Below are 22,253 nucleotides of genomic sequence, written 5' to 3'. Positions count from 1 at the left end.
AAATCAACATGCAGTTCAAAAATCAAAATTTGATTAGTGTATGTTAAATAAATCAATCATCATATATTAAATATACAAAAGATCATTTTAGTTCGCTTTTAGTTCATTTTAGGAAAGATAACTTATAACGAACAAAAAATGACATTCATATTTTTAAAATTTGAATTTTTTAAAATAACTAAAAACAAACTGAAAATGACATCTGAATTGTCTAAAAATGACCATTATGCATCTGCAATAAGACAGAGAGTCTATATATGTGAGTCTCTATTACAATTTATAAATAATTTCTAATGGAGGTTCGAAATTTATGTGGTCATTAACATGCATTTTAATTTGTTTTGATTTAACTGTAATAACTACATGTAAATAAATACGTATATAACTTTCAGTGACATTATTTTCATTTGTTTAAAAGGAACAACGAGAAGACTCGACAAAATATACTAAAACAAGGAAATGAAAGTAGAACAAGTACTATGAATTATGTTCATTTCAAATGGTTTGTTAAAGACTCCAATCATCAAAATTTTAATCTGAATGCAACTGAAACGAAGTTAGCATCGTAAAATATGATATTGGTGTTCATTTCGAAGCTGTGTATATATTGTTATTCAGGAGAATATGTCTGCTACAAACTAACAATAATAAACCATTGGGTAAATTTACTCTGTTTCTTGAAGTGAATGCAGCAAGTGTGGTGGTACAACTTTATTGAAAAGAGAAGATATAGGGAAAAAAAATTAAGGTGAGGGTTTTACATCATCTTTTAAGATTTGGATGCATTTCTTCAACAAAGACTTGGCCTCCTCGTTCTTTTCGATTTGAGAAAGTTCAACGAGCTCACTCATAAACTCCGGCTCAGTCCACTGGGCAGGCGGAGCTGCCCTGAACTTGTTCGTTAACTCCAAAAGACATTCAGCACATGCTAAATGAACCTGAAATCCATTCACCAATACTCGCATCAAATATTCAAATTCAGGCACCAATAATAGTATGCATTTAAAGAAAATGAAGGATAACTGGAGAGTATTATCACACCTGCCCAATTTTTACCGTGCGCAGGGACTTAAGTAGTTCGGGCGAAAGAGTATAAAATAACTGCAAATATTAAGATGCCACATTAGAGCCCCATATATATGTTCTACGGTGTACTTATAGAACTATGGAACCAGATATTACCTCATGAATAAAAGCAGTTATGCTGGCTTGCAAGGCACCATCTTGTGAGTTGTTCAAACTACTATGCAGCTTTGAACTAAGCTCTTTACTAAAAGAAAAGGCTGACAATTTAACTGCCCAATACGTGAAAGGAGATGCGGTGTGAATATGATCAGATTTGATAAGGAGGAGAAATTAGGTGACAGTAAGTGAAGACAAGACACCTACCTGCCCAAGAGAATTTAGGTGAGAGAGATAATAAACATAAATCTATGAAGTTCTTCTGTTGTTTGATGATATCGGCGGTGGTGGCTACATGGATGCAAGCAGTAATGCAATTCAATATTTTTTCTTGTAAAGAAGTTGGTGAAGTATCTGGTTCATCTGCATCTGCAAAAAGAGTGACCCAATGCATCACATTCACAATAGAATATGACTTAAATAATACAAATGTGGCCAATAACTCAAACGTCTATCTAATTATCAATGTTTCTAGGAAAGGGAAAATCTCCTTTGCTCTCTTAACTGATATAACATTAGTGAGCATCGATTCCTAATTTGAGTGCATCACCTGCTGGAAAGAATATGGCACACGATTTCTATTGATAGTTTACTATTTACCAGATTGGTTTCACATTACTACTTTAAATCTGGCTAATGGGAGTAAAGGCAAAAACTGGTCCTAAACATATGTCCATTTTACGATTTTGGTCATATACTTTATCATTTGAATTTTTGCATCCTGAACATTTCAACTCGGATCAGAATTGGTCCTACACTAACACTTCCGTCAATTTTTAAATGGTTTTAACCCGATTTTGATGGTTTTAACAGTCTCATTCGGGTTAAACCGTTTAAAAATCAGTCAAAATCGGGTTAAAACTGCTTAAAAATTGACGGAATTGTTAGTGTAGGACCAATTGTGATCCGAGTTGAAATGTTCAGGATGCAAAAATTCAAAAGATAAAGTATATGACCAAAATCATAAAATGAGCATATATTCATGTCCAGTTTTGGCCTTTAGTCTTTTAATTATCAATCTAGAAGCAGAACAGAAGGGGCAGCATATAAATTATCCTCTAGAACCATGGGAAGTTTCTAACATAATAAAAATAAGGAGATAAAGATAGGATCTAGATAATAGTATGATGGAGTCGCAGATGTAATTTTGACACAAAGAAAAAGCAAGGATAAAGCATTGATAATAACATTTGATGCTCGCTTCTCATTTTAAGAGGGATTTTTAGGACCTGGATTTCAGATTGAATTATGGTACCTGATTTGGCCACAGTGAGCGAATTGCCCATCTCCAGCAAAGATGGAATAACCATGTTAAAGAACTGAGACTTTTTGAATGCCTTGATAACCTAAAATTGATATGATAAAAGAAATAAGATTTAAGCCTATGAGTCTGACAAAATATGATATCTTTTTTTTTTTTTTAATTTTTTTTTAATTTTTTTTTTCTTTTTTTTTCTGCACGGATTTTAATGCATTATTAACAAAATATGATATCTTAACTATCTGCTTTTGATCAGAATGCTTCACATGATTCGGAATCTGTATTCATTTTTGTAGCCAAATAGTGAATTTGCTAAACCCCTTTTCAGAAAATCATTTATGGGCACTAGCAGAGTTTGCTTTTGCAACTTCATGGCTTTTATTCCATATACCGTGTTGCTTTTATTCAATTTCTGGTCTTTGGCTAAAAGGGTCAAGTGGTTTACTGCTATTTGTTCATGCTATAGAAAGAAAAGTAAAAGAACTGACTTCAAGTCTTCAACACTGATGGCAGGTATGTTATGATTTACCGTCATCCAACATGCACGAAAGAAAAACTTGTGGAGCGGCCAAATGTCAAGGTAACAAGTGCATAGAGTTATGGAGGTATACCCTCTCAAGAGCGCCAAAAGCTGCTTCCCTATATTTTTGTGCTTTCTTTGTGCATGCAGAAGATATAAGGCTCAATATAGCATTAGGAGCATCAGGATTGGATGCTGAAATCGCTTCATGGCATGAAGAACAAAGACCTGACAATGCATCTAACATAACCTCTTTTCCCTGTAATGTACAGAAACATATAATCATTATTTACATATAAAAAAATATATATAGACAGATAACTGGCGTACTAATATTTTATAGCTGTAGCACAAGAGATGAGAGTCAGCAAACCTGGGTTTGAAAAAGTTAGATGTGAAGTAGCATATTATATTTCAGAATATTATTGACAGATGACTGACTAGCTCTAAGATAGTTTTTTTTGTGACTTCAAAACAATTGGGAGCAAAGCTGTGCGCTCCTAGAAGAAGAGGTTACACCACTGTCTCCAGGCCTTCAATTCCAGATAAAGTCAATGTATTTAAGGGGTTTTCAATATCGGGAATTCCACTCTTTGCTCAATATGACCCCCAATAGTCCACTATATACATTCTTCTTAGGCTTTACTCCTCTCTAATGGGTTAATTTGATTTATCTTACCGCTTGCCAGAGAAAGGTATCCTAGTTGCATCATTTAGTCATTTAGAAAGAGCTTTCAAGTTTTAACTTAAATTTGTAGCCTCTAAAAAAATTATGTTTCGTGTACCCCGTTATCACGAGTGACTTTAAATCTTCATATTCTAATTTTATTTGCATTTTCCATTTGCAAGCATAACCAATTAATCTTTCAAAATTGGAGGATAAGTACTGTTACAAAAATATAAATACCTCCCATAAACGCCCAGGAATTTCCTTCATCAAAGAGGTCAATAAAATACTATGATGTGAAGATAGTGATTCACCAAGGACTTCGCTGAGCTTACAGATTCCCAATGATGCCTGCACATTCAAAAGATGCATTTGATCGAATCCGACTTTTAAGTGAATTAACATTAGGAAGAATAGTGTGACCACTTGGGATAACTTTGCTTATGTGGTTAAAAAATAAGAAGCTTCACTAAGGAGACGAGAAACTAGACATGCCTTCTTTTTACTTGCCCACGAAGACGACATGATTCCTTCATTAATAAGATCAACAACTTCTCCCAAGAAAAGTTGAAGAGTAATCCTTTCGTTGCTCATATTTTCGTCCCATAAGTCTTCGTACAAACTAGAAATAGTCTTGTCATCTTCAAATCTGCAAAAGACAACAAGGATATGTTTTAAACATAGGTATTGTTAACAAGAAGATAAAAAGCAGAAAACTGAATTTCAAGTTGATAAGCACCAAATGACGGAAGTTATGGATTTCTAACAGGCTTCAACAAATAGAAGCATTGATATTATCCCAGATGCTGAAAAGCCTATGAATCAAATATTTTTAATCACTATTTCCTTAAAATGATGATTACATAAGAAGAATAAAAATGTGTCATGTGCTAATAACCCTAGCACAGAAGCCACGAATAATGCATTATGTGCTAAATGCTGATAAGAAAATTGTTACAAATTACCCAAACAGGTGCAGTACATGTTAAAAAAAATTACAAATTATTGCTCCAAACAATGTTACAGATACATACTACAAGCTTTTATTACAATTGACTATTCTGAAAAAAAATTGTTCATTTTTCGAATAACTGATGATTATCCGTATCAGACACTTCGAAGTTCATTGCCTAAAAGTTTATAGTTTCAAAAGATAGGCCTCAGTAGAAAAATAAGTGTTATGATCAGTCAACACGAGACATGTAAAAGTCAAGAATACAGATATGATATAGATTCCTGTGAATTTCAAGATATATACCAGGAACAAAAATACACCAGCGCCTCAAATAAAAACTCACTTTTCCATTTCATAATTACACAGGATGACAAAATAGTAATGCCTTGTTTCTTCTACAAATTTTCACTTTCAATTCCCAATTTTAAACAACTCTATCTGCTCAGCAATTTCAGCTACAAATTGAAGACTGGAAAAAATGAATCTACCTTAGCGGCAGCGCAACATTGTAGCAAAGATTTATAAATATGCTCTTCCAGTCTTTCCATTATATCATTCTATGCATGCAATTCATCTCTTAAAGCATAAGCGTTATACTTTATATTAGCAGCAACTAAAAAATGCATATAATCCCTGACATCTCCAATGTACACCATTAATTTCCAAGTCATGTTTACATAAACATGCAGATGCATTGTTTGTAAGGGTAAAAATTGAATGGGATAACTGGGAGGCCTCAGCAAAATGCATGGCAAGCAATATAGCCAGCTTTACTTTTAACCAAAGAGAATCAGGTTTACATCATAATTGTAAAGTAACACAAAAAAGTGGTTGACATTACCTTGAAACAAAAATAACTGGAACTATAATGGCTTGATATCCATTTAACGTATCAGCAGCTGTGGATGCATAACTTTTCAATAGGATTGCACATGCAATCTGATCATTCCTATCACCAGAATGCAAACGTGCAGTATCTTCAATCAATTTCTGGGCCTGAGAAGGAGCTGCATACTTCATAACAATTGCACAAGCACTTGCAAAGGCGCGTCTTGACGAAGCACTTCTTTCATCCTTAACAACTGAAAGTAAAAGCCTCAATAGCGTACTAGTGAACGGCTTGATGTCAAGACCAACTTTTTGAACTAGCTGGCTGATAAAGTTAGCTACACCAACCCTGAAAACAGTAGTAAATAGGATATGTAGTATTAGAAGACAGAATGACAGTCCTTGGTTACTAGATCGAAGTACTAAACAATCATTTCAAACTATGAACTAATTATAGAAGCACTGACTTGAGAATTCAGATCCCATTAGATTCAAAATTTAGTTCTATACATTCATGTGAAACTTTAACCTAATGACACCAAACTTCTAAAAGTATCTCAGGAACAAATAAACAAAAAATAGGTTGAATATTATGCAACATGTATGGCTATCGGAGCCTTATACGAATGTATACGTATTTGTAAAATACCTAGTGTTCAAGCCAATGCCAGACCGGACCATCTGGGAAAGACGAGGAACCAATAATTCTAGAGAATGGGAATCAACGGCGTCTATGCAGAATTCAAGAGTTTCCCACATTGGAGATCCTCTGGCAATTGAAATCCTCAAGTTTTCTAGTTTTTCAGTCTTTATACCCACATTTTCGGCATGCATCTAGTAGACAGAAAGAAAATATGTGTTAATAAAGTAGGGGGAAACAGTAAGAGAATCAATAAACAGCAACAATGTAATAACATCTAGATTATTGATCAGTATTCAGTAAAATCAACAAATGCAGTAAAGGGAAAAGGAAACAGAATTGCAAATAAGTGTACGGGTAAATGTCACAATTTGAGTGATCACAACATAAGTTGCCAGACCTCTACATAATTCATTCCTTGATCTTCAAGGCTAGACAGGCTTTCCAGCATGCAACAAACCAGATCACTCAAGTACGGCCGAATTGCAATTCCTGCACCCTACAAATGTCAATAAAAAAGTTAGCAACCGTGGGCAGGAAAATAGGTTATGAGAATGCATCTATATTGTGTCCTTACTATTAAAATACAAGAAGATCACTTAGCCACCAGAGGAAGATGTAAAATTTAAAATTTGATCACGCTTATACAATTTTGTGAGAAAGCTCAAAGAGAACACAAACAAGGATACTATCATCATACAAAATTTTGGAGCAGGAAATTACCATAACCAGATAGATATCACTACTGTAAAAAACATGGGCATAAAATAGGAAACCATCGGCAGAACTAAAGGACATACTCGCATACATGGTAAAAGGCGTCATAGAGACCTTTTAAAATATAGGACTTAGGAGTTTGGAGTTCATTAGATTGTTGTGAAGTATGGTAACAAAACCTCCCATGATAAAAACTTGGATGACATGCGAGATGTCATAATATACAGATGATAATATAAAAACTGAAGAGAGGAATTCAGGAACCCCTTAGGTGTTTTCATATATTTAAGTGAAATGAGAGCCACCAAGAGAATTTTAACAAATTTAGCTGTTTTAGAGCTACATGGTTTACCTTTGCAAGCTTCGTAACCATACCAATGGAAGCCTTACGAATATTGTCAACCTTGCTCATTATGCCTTCTGTCAACAACAAAGGCAGAACTATAGCCATCGTCTGTCTCGATTCTGGAACTGGTGTGAGGGAAACATCGCATAACCTCCCAGTTAATGATGAAACAGCACGGAACAATCTGTCACCCGCATTTCTGACAGTTTCTTTTATGTCATCCATAGCCCGAAACGCAGCTATCCATATACTTTTCAAATGTTTCTCAACCTATGACAACAGCAGAGAAATCCATAAGAGAACAGTCTTATCACATCCCTCATGATAGCACATTCTAAACTAGTTGACAGTTATATAAGATGTGAAACCAGAAAATATTATGAAAACAATGCATTAGGCAGGAAATAGAAAAGAAACTCATTCCAGCTAATACTGATCCTAGGGAACCTGAGTTGCAGTTGGTGACTATTAAAACAGTCTAATGAAAAGGCCAGCTACATGTCACTTATATATCATGGACACATTATTCATGGCATAAAGAAGTGGGAACAACTGGGGAAAATATAGATTTCAAGTATGCTGATACTTTGTCTGACCATGAATCCTAAACAGTAAAGAGCTTTGCAAATTAATTTCCCCGTTTCAATAATCAAACTAATATTTATGACATGATATCAAAACTGGCATTCTTCCTTACACTTTTGTGGAAATTAAGCAATTGCCTAACCTATTTGCAGTATTTAATTTTAATCAAGGGTTAATCATATAAGAGAGGATACCTAGATTATAGATTCAAAATAAAATTCATACGCCTATCACTGCATGAGCCATGTCAATACTTTTCTTCTTCCACGCTGATGTTATTAGCTAAAAAAGTGTCTAAATACATTGTACTCATTATGCACCGTACATCTCTAAGTCTAAGCTTCTATTATTATCTCTTGGTTAGGCCTGGATACGTTCTTAGGCATTTTCCCAAATTTTGAGAAGGGAAAACTACCAAAAGGATGTGCAGGCTTCTAGCAACAAAGGCTCACAAGTCACAGGTTACAAACTATCAAAATGCTTTTGAATCACTCAACTTCATTGAGTGTGCAACATGACTAGGTATATGTGTCTGTGTTCTACTCTGTTATTCAAAGAAATAAATATATTAGAAACAAATGGAGAAACATAAATGCTGCTTTTGTTCTTCGTATTCACAAACACAAAATATGTCCAGAAAGTCATTGCTTTTGGATGGTGAAGTTGTGTTATTCCTCTTCTATGGTGCATCTGTTTTGATATATGGAAGCTAGAAGCCGACAAAACTAAAACAGAAAATCAGAAAACTAGAGTTTCAGGAGTCAATACTACATATTTCAAACCAAAGAACTAGGTATCACAAGGGAAAACAGAATCAGGAAGAAATGACTTCAACAAATTAACAATGCAGGACATGATTAACCCTACCAGTAGGCCGGAAACTACTCTCACTGATTTCTAGGTGATTAAAGAAATACTGCTCCCACTTCCCGAATATAAATAAAAAAAATGGTATAAGGATATATAGACAGAAACCTGGTCAAATTTTCGTCCCTGGAGTACATCTGCAAGAGCAAGACAAGAAGCCTCTCTGGACCGCCAGAGCCTAGACCCGCATTGTATTAACAGATCGTCAAAAATAAGGTCCAGATTTTCATCAATTGCTTTTTTTGAATCTGCTATCAATGATTTCCAGATGTGTGACATTGCATCCTTATAAGCAAACAAACCAAATGCAGTTAGTCAGTGTAAAAACAAAAGGGAGAGGGACTAATGTTTCATTTCATACACCAACGGAAAAGAAAGAGAAAATTCAGTAGCAAAGATTAGGGGCAACATGGAACAATGAAACCAGAAGCCGTAGAATTATTAGGTAAAGAGTATCAGATCCAAAAAATTCCAATGATAAAATTTGAAACTGAATCATACTCAGCACATTGACAAGCCAAGTGTTTGTACATAGAGCAATGAGAGATTAGCACCTGGACATTCTTCTCAGGATCATACTGATAGCGAATAAGTCTAGGAATCAATGCACTGAGGTAAGGTTGTAAGGCATCCCCTGCAAGCTTAGCTATTTTAGAAAACCCAAAAGCAGCACCTCGTTTTGAATTAAGGGAAGCCTGGTAATTGGCTAAATCCATGAATTTATAAATCAGGTCAGGTTGTCCCATCTCGTTAGCGAGATTACAAAGCTCCTTGTAAGTGCTCAGTTTTCCTCCAGTAGGGCTTTCACCAAAGGCACCTTCTTGGAACACTTCAGTGTCCTCAACCAGCTGAAAATTATAACAATAAGAACATCTAAGAAAACAATGTAGGAAACTACATTACAAAATAAGTATTATCATGATAAAGGATCACAAAGCCATGTATACTGACCTTTACAGCTCTCTTCCTCTTCCCGGAGCCAGTTAAAGTTCCAACAAGTGCATTAACCAAATTTTTCTTCGTAGAATCATCACCAAGTTCATAAACAATACTCAGGCCCTGAGATGCCAACTCTTGAGTAAGTTCATTCTGCTCACCGATAAGGTGTGAAAATGCTTCCTGTATTACAGAAACACTTTTCAGTAATTCAGAGAGCTAACAGTGCAAATTTTTCTTCTCGGAAACATTTCAGCACAGTAATACGACATATCTCACTACAAAATATATTGCATTAAATCAGATGTGAATTTATAACAGTCCATATACTTATGAATTCTTATACCAAACACATATATTTGCAGGGAAATGCATTTGATTAAGCTTATCAGCTGAAAAAGAGAGAGAAGAGGAGAAGGTAGAATCATCTGTTTATTTTATATTTTTCAATTATTCTAAGAATCAATTGAAGAATACTGGTCCCTTGTTTGGCGCCAATTTTTAGACCTTATTAGTAGAGACAGAGGTAAAACATACCAAGAAAGACAAGCTCTTCAAAATCATGGCTAGAATAAGAAAGCACATGAAGTGCCAACATTATGCAACAAAACAACGAAGAACTTAGGCATCTATTGCAATTCCATCTCTGGTAAAGCATAAGAAGCACTCTGGTGGAGATGAATTTCAGCAACACTGCCAATTGCAACTTATTTCATCCATTGCCAGAGGAAGAAGAATCAAACTCCTTCTCAAACTCTAAACAAGTGTTAGAGTACAAACCTGGATATCTGGAAGCAATTTCTGGATGCTTGCATGATGGCCGCAATATATTGTAAGTGATAGTAACCACACAGTTCCAGCACAGCGCTCCTCTTTTCTGTTGCTGTACAGAAGGACATCAAATAGTTTTCTGGTAATAGCATCTCTAACTGCAACATGGTAATCTTCATTGTTTTGAAATTCCTCTGAAGGGGGCCTTGGCAGAGATGAGGATGTATCTCCCATTAAAAAATTAGAACTCATGGATAATGAAGAATAATTAGTTCTGAGAATCACATCAATAGTGACAGGAACACCTCCCCACATGAATGAAAGAGCTTCTCCAGCAGCAAATAATGTATCTTCAACCTGTTAAAAAATTTAAAAAGCCAAAATATAGTTTAATTTTCAAAGAATTGTTCATCTCATTAAGTAAAACCTAAAGAAGTCTATGCTATAAGTTCCTTATAAATAAAAATCTTCCAAGGGAGACAAGATCACAGAATGCAAGGACGGACACTGATCGTCTAATAATCATCGAAACGGGTCACCTACCTTCGACCGGGAAAGGCTGAAAATCAGATCAAGAGCAATAGTTAGATGTGATGAAGATGATTCTTTTGCGCACATGTGCCCCAAAGCGATCACAGTTTTTTGCACTGCTTTGATATCATCACCAGCAAGCAGTTTGCTTAATTTTTTTTGCAAGAGGGTCCAAGTTGAAACTGCAGAGTTATAAGGAAAATTGGTAATTATCACCTCTAAACGATTTTGAATTACTCAAGAAGTTGCACCAAATGCCAAAAAAACCATGAAAATTTAAACAGCACAATTACTTCACCTTCAGCAGAGTCAATAACCAGTGGAGGCAGTGGGGTGCAGATTCCAATATGTCCCAGAGCTTGCATCGCCACAGAAGCTAATGTGGAGGTCTCGTTATTAACTAAATCGACCAAACATTTCAATACACTGTGAAGCACTGAATTGGAGATCTGGTGAGAACAAAAAAGGACATAGAATAAGATCAATGGTGAAGGAAATAAAGCAAATATGTAGCTAACAAATTGTGATGAATTTCACATTGCAGCAAATTACCAACCGGGGCTCTTCATGAAGTTACAAATAAAAATTACTAATTTTATAGCATCTTCATCTGAATTTACTTTCAGAAATTTGTCACAAGCAAACCATGTAATATTTTTACACTAAAACTAACTGAACCAATGTCAAATAGCATGACTGAAAGAGGAATGAATGGCACATGGAAGCTTATGGCGGTCGACCAAAAAACCACCACAAAGTTATGGCGGTCGGCATGGTGGGATATGACGATCGACAAATGAATAAATAAAACATTATTAATATATTCATACTAATATGAAATATAAAAAGCAAAAAATTCGAAAATGAAGAATATAAAGAATTTGTAGGCATAATGAAAGCACTCAAGTTTAAAGCAATGAAAATTGGCCATGTTCTGCAGTCAGCATGCCGTCAAATTTTCTCCAGATTCAGGTTCTACATGTAAACAGGTTTCCTAATCTCATTTTTGAAGCATATGATGCAGTATCACAGTATTACCAACAGTGAACAAGCTCACATTTACTTGTCACTAGCGTCTTGCTTATCCGTATCATTTCAAGCAAGTTGGGAGACCAAATCAACTAAACAGAAAACAAAAGAAAGCAAGAACACTTTCACTCTATACTGCTGATTGTAAGATGAATAATCGCATGAGACCTAAGAACAGAATAGCAAGACCACAGCACTATAATAAAGTCTAAAACCATATATACCAACAGTATAGAGACATGAAGATCCAAGAAAGAAAGCAAGAATACTTTTCACTCTATACTGTTGATTGTAAGAGGAATAACCGCGCGAGGCCTAAGAACAGAATAGCAACAGTATGGAGACATGAAAATTCTACTTACTAAGACCTGTAAATAGTGCTAACCATATTCATAGATATCCACTGTGTTCTATATATGAGATATATATAAATGCCTCTCCCTCTGCTCTTTAGAAAGATGAACAACTTACAGGAGGAGCTCTCAACAAGCAGTTTGCTGTAACATATCCTAAAGCACATAGCTGGCCATGTTGTGCTTCAAACCTTTGGATCCCAAAAAGTCAATGATAATGAGATAATGGCAGATAGAGACCATGAGAACTTCAAGGTGAAAGACACTGAGACAAACCTCAATTTTTGTGTTCCACTAATTGAAGACGTCAATTCGCTAATAAGTTCAGTAGCAGCAGAAATAGGAAGGGAAGAGGATGTCATTCCTAGTAAACGTGCCATAGACTCACGAGTATCATAGTCCAAATGACTGAGATATTGTTTAAGCCATGAAACTTTTTCAGCATAGCGAGACGCAATCATCTGTCATGAGAAAAAGTAATCAGAGAGTAAAACCAAGTTATTCATTTTGTAAAAAACCCATTTGATCATCTACCTGGGGGAACTGAGATCCCAAAGTAATGAGAGCCTTGGAAGCTGAAGCATGCAATTCAACAGAACCTTCATATGTCATAGCATTTTCCAGCAATAAACAGAGTCTCTCTACTGAGTTTATGAACCCGGAGTCATCAGATAAGCTAGGTTGAGCAGCTTCTGTCTCAAAGCACTTCAACAGAAACTTCACCATAACCACATAAGTCTTGGACTGGAAAAGAAGCTTTGTATCTCCAACACTAGTAGAATGTAAGATCATTGGCTGCTGCTCTAGGATACAAGCCAGCATGTTTGAAAGTTTGGGATACTCAATTGAGATGCTTTGCAACACTGAGTTCCTTAATTTATCACCAGGAAATAACCCTTCCAGTGCCATTTCTCTGCGAAAAAGCGCAAATTTATAGTATTATAAGAATAAGACAGCACTTTAAACTTCAAATAAACAAAGATAGCTTAAATTTGAGGAGGCACATAAGTTGTACAATACGATTTCTAATTTCCAACTTTGCATATCTTTTCACCTTGCCATTTAAACTTCTTTATGTACTCCCTCTGTCCCACTCAAGATGTCCATATTCTTGAGTGACACGGGATTTTATGAGGAGTTGTTAGGTGGAGTAAGTAGAGAGAAAAAGGTAATTGAATATTTTAATGAAGAGAGATGAGAGAGGGATTTATTTTCAAATATAGAAAGTGGCAATCTTGAGTGGGACAAACTAAAAGGAAAGGTGGACATCTTGAGTGTGACGGAGGGAGTAGTTAGTTTTGGACAGGTTACATTCAAACTTCGCAGCATTTATAAAATGCTCACAAGAGCTGCTGAACGTGATCTTCTTGGCCAATATGCTTAACTTATAGAATAATTTATCTCTCCTCTTTCCATATGTAATAAAGTTTGGTTAAATGGGGTGATTATTCAGTTGGATTCTGTTCTAACCGAACCAAATTGACCGGTTAACCGAATAAAAAACTCCCCAAATCCATGAACAGAACCGCACTGAATTGACATTCGGTTAATAAAATAACTGACCAATTAGAACTAGTAGTTCACTCGGGTAACCACTAGAACTGAACAAAGTGCAGCCCAAAGCAGAACGGTATGTATGAACATGTCATGCTTAAGGTTAATAAATACCACACATGAGGACATGGTTCTCTTCAATTTGCGATGTGGGAAATAAAGTTATTTCATCTTCGATAAACCAATTTGTTTCTTTGTTCTCATGCAGAAATTAGTAGTAGTAATTAAATATTTGTCGATTTTATTTTCTAGTAAGAATTCGATTATGTTATTACAAAAAAAATTGATTCTTACGAATTTCTTGAGCTTTAAATCTGCCAGCAACTTGAATCAAACAATAGAAAAGAGAATAAATACTCTTTGTGATTGTACACCAAACAAACTAAATTTTATAATCATTCTTTTTCCTTTCGTCAACCAAACACTTCATTAGTACAGTTATATATAATATATCTATTGATTTTGGTAAAAAACTGAAAAATTAACTTGATATATACATTGATGAAAAATCTATTGGAATATATACATTCTTTAGTACAGTTCCCCATATATATGCTTAAGCTCACAGGTTGCTTGGGATTATTCTATTTCCACAAAACTTTCAGTAAATACAAGAATTTCAATACCTTCCCAATGAGCATCCAACATTGATTTTGGATACAAAATAAGAGATGAGCTACATCTATAAAATTCTAGTGATTAAGTAATATAACCGTGTATTTCTCGGCCTGATGGGTTAAGATTAGATATCTGCCACAGAAAAATGCCATGGTATTTAATAACACTGCTAGTATTCAATTTATTTTTGGGAATTTTAATATTCGGTTTAACTAATCACCGATAACTGATCGCTTTCGATACTAATAACTGAGACCGAACCGAAATTGCAATTTTCCGTTTTTGGTTAGTTCATAACCGGTTAATTTCGGTCCGGTTATTGTTCAACTGATATCTGGAAAACCGAATTATTACCGTCCTAATAGGAACGAAAAATCCACCTACTGACCAGAAATAGGAGAACGCTATGTTGAACACTTGAACTTCAACTCTGCCATACATCATTAAGTGATTCTTCAGCCTCATGGACAACTCTCCTATTTCTCTAAAATCAAAACGGACCAACAAAATGATAGAGCCAAGGGTAATCTTTACTAAGAGAAAAGTGATTTACACCAGAAAAATATTTGAACTCAATGAGAATTGAGAACATATTGAGCCTAAGGTAGAAATTCCTGCTCAGCAGATTACCGGTAGCTCTGATTAACTCTTCCTAACCCTAAATAACAACTATCATCATATTTAAATACTAACTAATCCTACTGACTTATGACAGTCCAATACAAGACTGGCTGTAAAAGCAACCTATGAGCTTAAGTGTAACTTAATTAGATAAAATAACAATTAAATAACTCCATGGTGTTTCGTAACACAAAATGTATGGACAAGGATTCTGATACAAATCCCACATCAGTTCCACACGATAAGTGTGGAATGGCATATAATAGGAAGTCAACCATTTACCTATGACCATGATTTTGTGTAAAGTTAGGTTCCCTATCTTATATGCTTATCAGATTCTCTAATAATCTGCCCTTTCTGCTAAAACCATAGGCCAAACACCAAAGAATATAGACTTCTTCCTGAACTAGGTAGGGCCCAACACATTAGTTCCTTCTGCACTCTACCCAGCAGATGAAAAGGAAAAAATTATAAAAATGTGAAATTGATCCTTTCAGCACCTCTTACAAATGAACCAATTAGGAGATAGATGTAAGGATATATTAGCTGAACTTATGTGAATAACTTATCTTCCCAAAAGTCCCAGTGACTCCCTCCAATGACCTCAATTAATTTGAGATAATCAGTGTATATTTTTTAGATGAACTTTGATGGGCTCTAAAGTGGTTCTTGTAGCCAACCATGCTCCCATTTATCTCATGAAGACCGTATTTTCTTACCACAAAGAAATCATTTCAACGTGAGAAATCGAGCAACATATACTTAATGCCTCATTCCTTGTTGAGATATCACCAATTCCTATACCACCATTTAAATTACCGTATTGTGTGCCAAATATTCTGCAATTTCAGAAAGCTAAACTTTCATACATATTCGCAGGTTTTTAGGTGTTCAGTGTTCGAGGAAAAGACTTTGGGATGATAAATAAACATGGGCTTTTTATGATACCTTATAAATTAAGAAGAAACACAGAAAATTGAGTCAGTTTAGAGTTTTAGTAGAAGACTGGCATTTTAAAGAAATATCTTCTAAGGTGCCATTCAGTTGCAATGACTCATTATCATATGATTATCCATCTACGATTAAGTTGTGAGATTATTTTAGTTGGAAGGGGGTGGCTATGACTCATTATCATATGATTATACATCTAGGATTAAGTTGTGAGATTCAATCTCATGAACCAAACATAATACATATTCAATCATGAGATATAATCATTCTAACTGAACAGGCCCTAAGAAGATAATTCAAACATTCCAATAATACTGTTACAAGGATCACTAATTTGTGACTAGAACTAATTAACTAAAAAAGAAAAAGTCTTGGTCTGCTGTTTAAACATAGATTGCCTGAAACCAACTCTGAGTAAAGCAAGTTACCTTATGTCCAATTTTGGGTCTGCTGCTCCAAGCATACAAATAAACCTGCTTGGACAATGCTTTAAATCAAATAAGGATGTCGCCCATCTTACAGCGCAAAACCGAACTTCACTTTGTTCCTTGTGAAAAGACGAAGATAAGTTGAGCTTAACCAATTATGCAAAACCACCTAAATAAGAGGACAATAGATGAATAGGCCTTGTCAACAAGCATAGCAATGGATTTACCACTTGAGAATTTTGCAACAGCAGTGACTCCACATCCTTTAACACCTTTGGGGGAGCATCCTGAAACCAAAAAAGTCACCATCAACATGCAAGACGAGAAATGCAGGTTAAAATATTAAGACAACAAAGTGTTTTTATACCTTATATGCAACAGAAAGGGAAGCTGTTGCTTCCTGAACAATCAAGCGGAGATACTGTCCCTCAAGCTTCAGAGCATCAAACAGTCGAACTGCCACATCAATTTTCTCCCTACCAGTGATAACAATAAAGAAGCGCTGAACTTATCGAATCCACATCACAAGGCTGTACCAGATGGACAGTTACCCTCCCAAGTCCCACCCACCCAAAAAATAACAGGAAAAAAAATATACCTGAAGAGTTGGGGCATGCGTTGTGAAAGCAATCCAATTGCTTGGAAACAAAAACTTCTAGTCTCTCTAGCAACAGCATCTGAAATGAGATGACAAAATTATGGCGACAACAGTGTAATTCAGAAGCCTAATTAAAGACACCATAATTTTTCAACAAGATCAGAGGAACTGACCAGATTCCAGAGACGAGACGTTATCAAGAGTTTTTAAAATTCCAGTTAATATTATAGGACCCATAAGCTTCAATTGTTCCATTCTAGCCTGCAAGGATGGTGGAAGAGGTTACAATTATGGATCCAGCAGTAAGAGCATGGATTTATATACACATAAGCTAAAAGGCAAGCTGCATAGAAAATTCAGCATACAAGAAGACAAGATCCAACAACTGATCCATTAATTGACATGGTTTGCAAAGATACATACTGAAAAAGTTATAGGGGGGAATGCATATAAGATTTTCAAGGGCATTGAGAAAATTAAGCACTTTCTCAAAACAATATATAAAAGTAATGCATAACCATTGAATCAGACTATATTTTGATTGTCAAACGGTAATCAATCAACCCCATTCCACTTGCACACTTCCTCTCAGTAAAATTAACTAATACTACAAACTATAACAAGTGTTATGATGCTGAAAATGATAGAGAGTTGAACAACAATAGATATCCCAAACATATTACAAGGGAGCCTATTGAACATTTTGAATCTTTGATAAACATAAGGATTTTTAGGGTCAGAAAATGGACAAGTACTTAGAATGACAATCACAAATCATAGCTGAAATGCATCCAAACTTTAGAGGATGGGTAGGAAAAATGACAGAACAAGATTTCCTACCATCCTATGATAATTTCACAAGAGGTACTGTTATTACAGAATAATACTACATTTGTTCCCTAAATCATTGCCCATTCTTTTCAGCGAGGGTTCTAACAAATATTAGGTAGGTCTGTAGATGAATGGAAAAATGGGCCCACATTTATTATAAGGGTATTGTATTTCACTGGGAATATTAGGTAAGTGTGTGGGTCATGCTTGGTAAATTGATAAAGTGAAGAGAAGTAAAGGGTAGTGGTGGGGTAGTTACCACAAATGGAATGGACAATATTATGGGGGACAGACTAGAATGACAAAATGAGCAGTGTTTTATGGGACGTAGGGAGTATGACTGATTGATAGCATGTTACTAACTATTACTATGCCTAAATAACAATTCCATGTATACATCCTGCTTGAAGATATAAAGGATGAACATGTATACTACGTGAATCCCAATCAGAGATATTATTGTTCACTACTTACATGTTTGAAGACCCAAACTGTAAACTCCATACCCAACTGCTTCAACCTGGACGTGGCATCAACCCCTGAGTAATGCCAAAATATAGAATCAAAATTTCCAGTGATTCAGTAAAAGAAACTAAACGGCTGACAAAGTGTGACTTGCGATGAGTGTCAGAGTATATTTATTTGCATGAAAGTTTTTAAAACCTTTTTTGGTGATAAGAAACCAAGTAATTGGTAGGTTAGAAATGAAAGTTACAACAAGGGAACAAAATATCCACTCCAGAACCTGCCAAAGGCTGAACAAAAAACTCAGGAAGGGGACAAACATCAATCTCTTAGCAAAACAGAAACAAGCAGGTCCAAAATGTCATTATGCTTCTGAACTCAAGTAAACACCATAAGCTTCCCGGGAACAATGGCTCTCAAACGCACCTTGCACTCAATATCCTAAAGGAACATGTTCGATTTCTCAAAATGACAAAATGTATTTGAAAGTGCATTAGGGTACGCCCAAACAAGCCTAAGGCCCTAACTTCAGTCAGTCAGAACCTTGGAATTCTAATAATGTAAGCAACACACAGAAAGTAGCCGGTAATGTCTACTTATGACTAATTAAGTGGGAGAGAACGGACTAATTTAGTTTCAGACAATCACATCCATAACAGAAGGATTTAATGAATCAATCCTAATAAAATGCCCAACCCATATTATCAATATAGAACTCTATTTCTTCAATCAGCTTAAGTGTTAAGAGCCCTGGGATTTATGCATTCTCCAATCTCACTATGAAGCATTCAGATTCTAAGAGATGTTTAAGATAATTTAGAACAAGAGGTTGGATAATAAAAGTAAGAAGCATACTTTTCACCCGCCCAGAAATTAAATCCCATGTCAATATACCAGAGAAGTGAATGAGCAAAGTATTGAGTAGAACTTTCATGAAACCGTATAGGTTTTATTTGAGAACATCCGTCAAAAAAAATATGGTACTATAAAACTACCAGGCAGTACACCACATATATGATAACCGGACATTACTTCATGATGCCTTCACAATTAATATTATAGCATATTACATAGTTTCCAGCTTACCAAATATGCACCCGAAAATGCATTGCAAAGTTGAGGGGAAGCTGTTTGCTGCAGTAATTGATCTGCAAAAAATAGACATCAGTCTCACTCTCAGGGCTAGATTTCCAGGATTTGCTTTGGAATCTGGAGCAATGTTCTCAGAGCCAGTGGTTCCTACATTTCATGAAACAAAAACTGGTTTTACAATAAAGCAGCTTGGCATTTACAAATGGAGGTCCAAATAAAGTGCAACCTCAAAACTTAAAGAACTAAATCAACACAGGTGACTTCGAAAAAACAAAGGGTTCGCGTAAATGCTACTTCAAAAATTAAAATATTTCCTAAAGCAAATTGGATTTTATCTTCAACTATTTTCACCCAATTCAAGAAATACATTGTTCGTGAAGTGGATCTAGAAGTTGAAAAACACATGAGGCGCACTGTAAATGAGAATAAAATATGTAGCATCAGAGAATCGTATGTATACAGCACAAGTTCAAAAACTTCCACATATATAGAGCGAGTATGAACTATGTTACGATCTAAACCTAAAATAAAAGGATATACTTACATTACAAAGTCTTATACAAAAGTAGAGAAATATACAAGGAAACATAAATACAAATAAACTTGTCAATACGCACCATTAAATAATAGAAATAATTTGTTGATCAGATTTTGGTCATCTAAATTCACAGCAGATGCATTCTTCTTCAAGAGCTCCTCCCCCTTCTTAATAACAGGTTCATGACTGTTGGAAAGCAAACCCCAAAACACATGCACCATATTATATAAAGTTCTAAAAGATTTAAAAAACTGGTCTGCATTTTTTATTTTAAATATTCAACTAATTGGTACCTGTCCGTGCAAGCAGCTATATAGATAGGATAACCTAGTTCAGATTGAAGTTCCAAAGCTTCAATTATATTAAGCATTCCTGTCTATAGAATACAAATAGTCAATTGCTTGTGATATTTAATAAAGGCAAAAGCAAGGATATCACATCTGACATTCAAAGTGCTGGTCAAAGTACATGTAATAGACAACACTTTTTTATTGGATATATGATAACTAGTGAGCATTTGATGTTTGACACTTCCCACCTTTCTATTGCGTAGCTTATCATAATCAAGGGGGTCATTTCCAGTAACACGTCGAAATTGAATAGTTGAAAGCCCAGCTGGGCGTCCTCCGCTGCAAAGGAAGCCATCAACATTACTTTTTCGGTTATATGTAAAGACCATTCACATTGTGAAAAGTGAGAATATGCATTCAGGGAAAAGATATTGTATAATAATCCAACCTCTGAGAAGATGGCTGATACAAAATTGTATGAAGACAAAACTCAAGAAATATCTCAAGGTCCTTAGAACCTACTAAGGCCTTATACTGTCCCAGAATCGCATCACTGACTTGAGATGTATGGCATTCGCCAATAACCTAAATTAAAGATTGTCAGTCACCAAAGGCAGCAAATATACCTTTGCTATGATCTTCAAGAATAATACTTGCACAACGGTACAATAAAAGAACATGTATTTCAAAATAAGAAAATAACAAAAGGCAGCAAATATACCTTTGCCATGATCTTAAGTAATATATCCTGGTGTTGGGAAGGCAGCTTAGAGATGTTGGTTAAAAATACCGGAGCTAGTAGTTGCTTTTCCTGCAGTTTCATGGTTAGGCCATATAAATGTTTAATATCTTCAGTCTTCACTTAAGAAGGTCAAATACTCAATAACAAAGACATACCTCCTTCTGCACACGGTCAATTGCCATCTCTATATAGACAATGCAAAAGTTTCTAACCATAGGAGCAGAACTAGATTCCATGTACAATTTCCATAAATCAGACAGAGGTAGGCCAATTGTTGCCTGATGCTTCACTCTCTTGTTCACGTGACTGAGGATTTCCATAACCTAATAATAATATGGGGAGAAGTCACATATAGAAACTGACAGTTACAGAAGTAAAAGTGTAAATGCACAGCTGAGGAAATCGCATGCAACCAACCAATGATTAATATTAATCCCAACTCCATTTCTCAAGGAAACATTACCAAGTAATCAAAGATGATAAGGTGCACCAGTCTGCACTGAGATTGTAACTTATACCTCGCAGATGTGTGTGTATCCCCTCTCAACTCTCAAGAGAAAGTATAAGAAGTTTGCTGTTCGAGAGCATGATTAATACAGAAATGTCACGAGAAATTCAAGGAAACTGTAACTAGGAAACCCAAGCCACCACAGATGAATTTCGACAACATTTCTGCTGCCAGAGTAATGCAGCAGAAAACCGATGAAACACGAACCATCCATCAACTAAACTTCCAATCGAAATTCAGCTATCCAGAAATCAACACGATCGCTAAAGCCATACTCAGATGAACTTTTCAATTATAGAAGTCCAGACAAGTACACGGATTACATTAATTTTCCATTATACACGCATAACTATAAAAGTTCAAACAATAAAAAATCCATGTTGGAAGAAACTCCAATTGAACAATTCCTGATAGGGCACAATAAGCAAGTGAGGAATTGAGTGATAGGTAAAGCGTATAGAGGGGAAGAGAGAATACTTTATTGCGGAGAGGAGCGGAAGCAGAGGAAAGGGCAGCAATGGAGAGGGGGAGAATCTTAGCGAGCAAGTCTTGGAGCTTAGAATCGTCGCATAGCGCCAGACGCGTGAGCATTCTGTCGAGGAGGTCCTCCTTCTCGTCATCGGACTTTCCTGAGAGTGCCGAGGACCAGGCGCCGGCGCCGGAGGTGGAAAGGCCCGCCATATTGAATGAACAGTGTGCCTTACTTCTCAAGACTAATTCGTGTGTAGTCGAGAATCAAAATCGGAGTACTCCACCTTTGAATGCGAGACCAGACCTTTATTACCACATCACCCTAATTGTTGTAGTATTGGTTTTTTTTTCTCCCTAA

General features: G+C 35.6%; 1 protein-coding gene across 1 annotated transcript; it reads right to left on the bottom strand.

Moving 5' to 3' along the window:
* Positions 1-557: 557 nt before the first annotated feature.
* Positions 558-22,222, bottom strand: LOC121747601 (proteasome adapter and scaffold protein ECM29-like). The gene is made up of 35 exons (XM_042141670.1): positions 21,902-22,222; positions 21,072-21,239; positions 20,896-20,985; positions 20,623-20,759; positions 20,423-20,513; positions 20,178-20,260; positions 19,964-20,070; positions 19,341-19,493; positions 18,264-18,328; positions 17,132-17,219; positions 16,959-17,037; positions 16,728-16,836; positions 16,588-16,647; positions 16,361-16,479; positions 12,723-13,101; positions 12,465-12,649; positions 12,307-12,379; positions 11,105-11,255; positions 10,819-10,988; positions 10,285-10,632; positions 9,520-9,687; positions 9,123-9,416; positions 8,677-8,853; positions 7,123-7,386; positions 6,454-6,552; positions 6,063-6,247; positions 5,427-5,762; positions 4,126-4,279; positions 3,871-3,981; positions 3,055-3,222; positions 2,438-2,528; positions 1,390-1,551; positions 1,183-1,295; positions 1,042-1,101; positions 558-938 (listed from the first exon to the last, which is right to left on the bottom strand). Exons 1-35 carry the CDS (start codon positions 22,103-22,105, stop codon positions 744-746), a joined length of 5,436 nt encoding a protein of 1,811 aa, XP_041997604.1. The 5' UTR covers positions 22,106-22,222; the 3' UTR covers positions 558-743.
* Positions 22,223-22,253: the final 31 nt, after the last annotated feature.

Source organism: Salvia splendens, chromosome 9 (assembly GCF_004379255.2).
Source record: "Salvia splendens isolate huo1 chromosome 9, SspV2, whole genome shotgun sequence".
In the NCBI taxonomy this organism is placed as follows: Eukaryota; Viridiplantae; Streptophyta; class Magnoliopsida; order Lamiales; family Lamiaceae; genus Salvia; species Salvia splendens.
The sequence above is the reverse complement of the archived record's forward strand: the minus strand, read 5'-3'. Positions and strand labels throughout refer to the sequence as shown.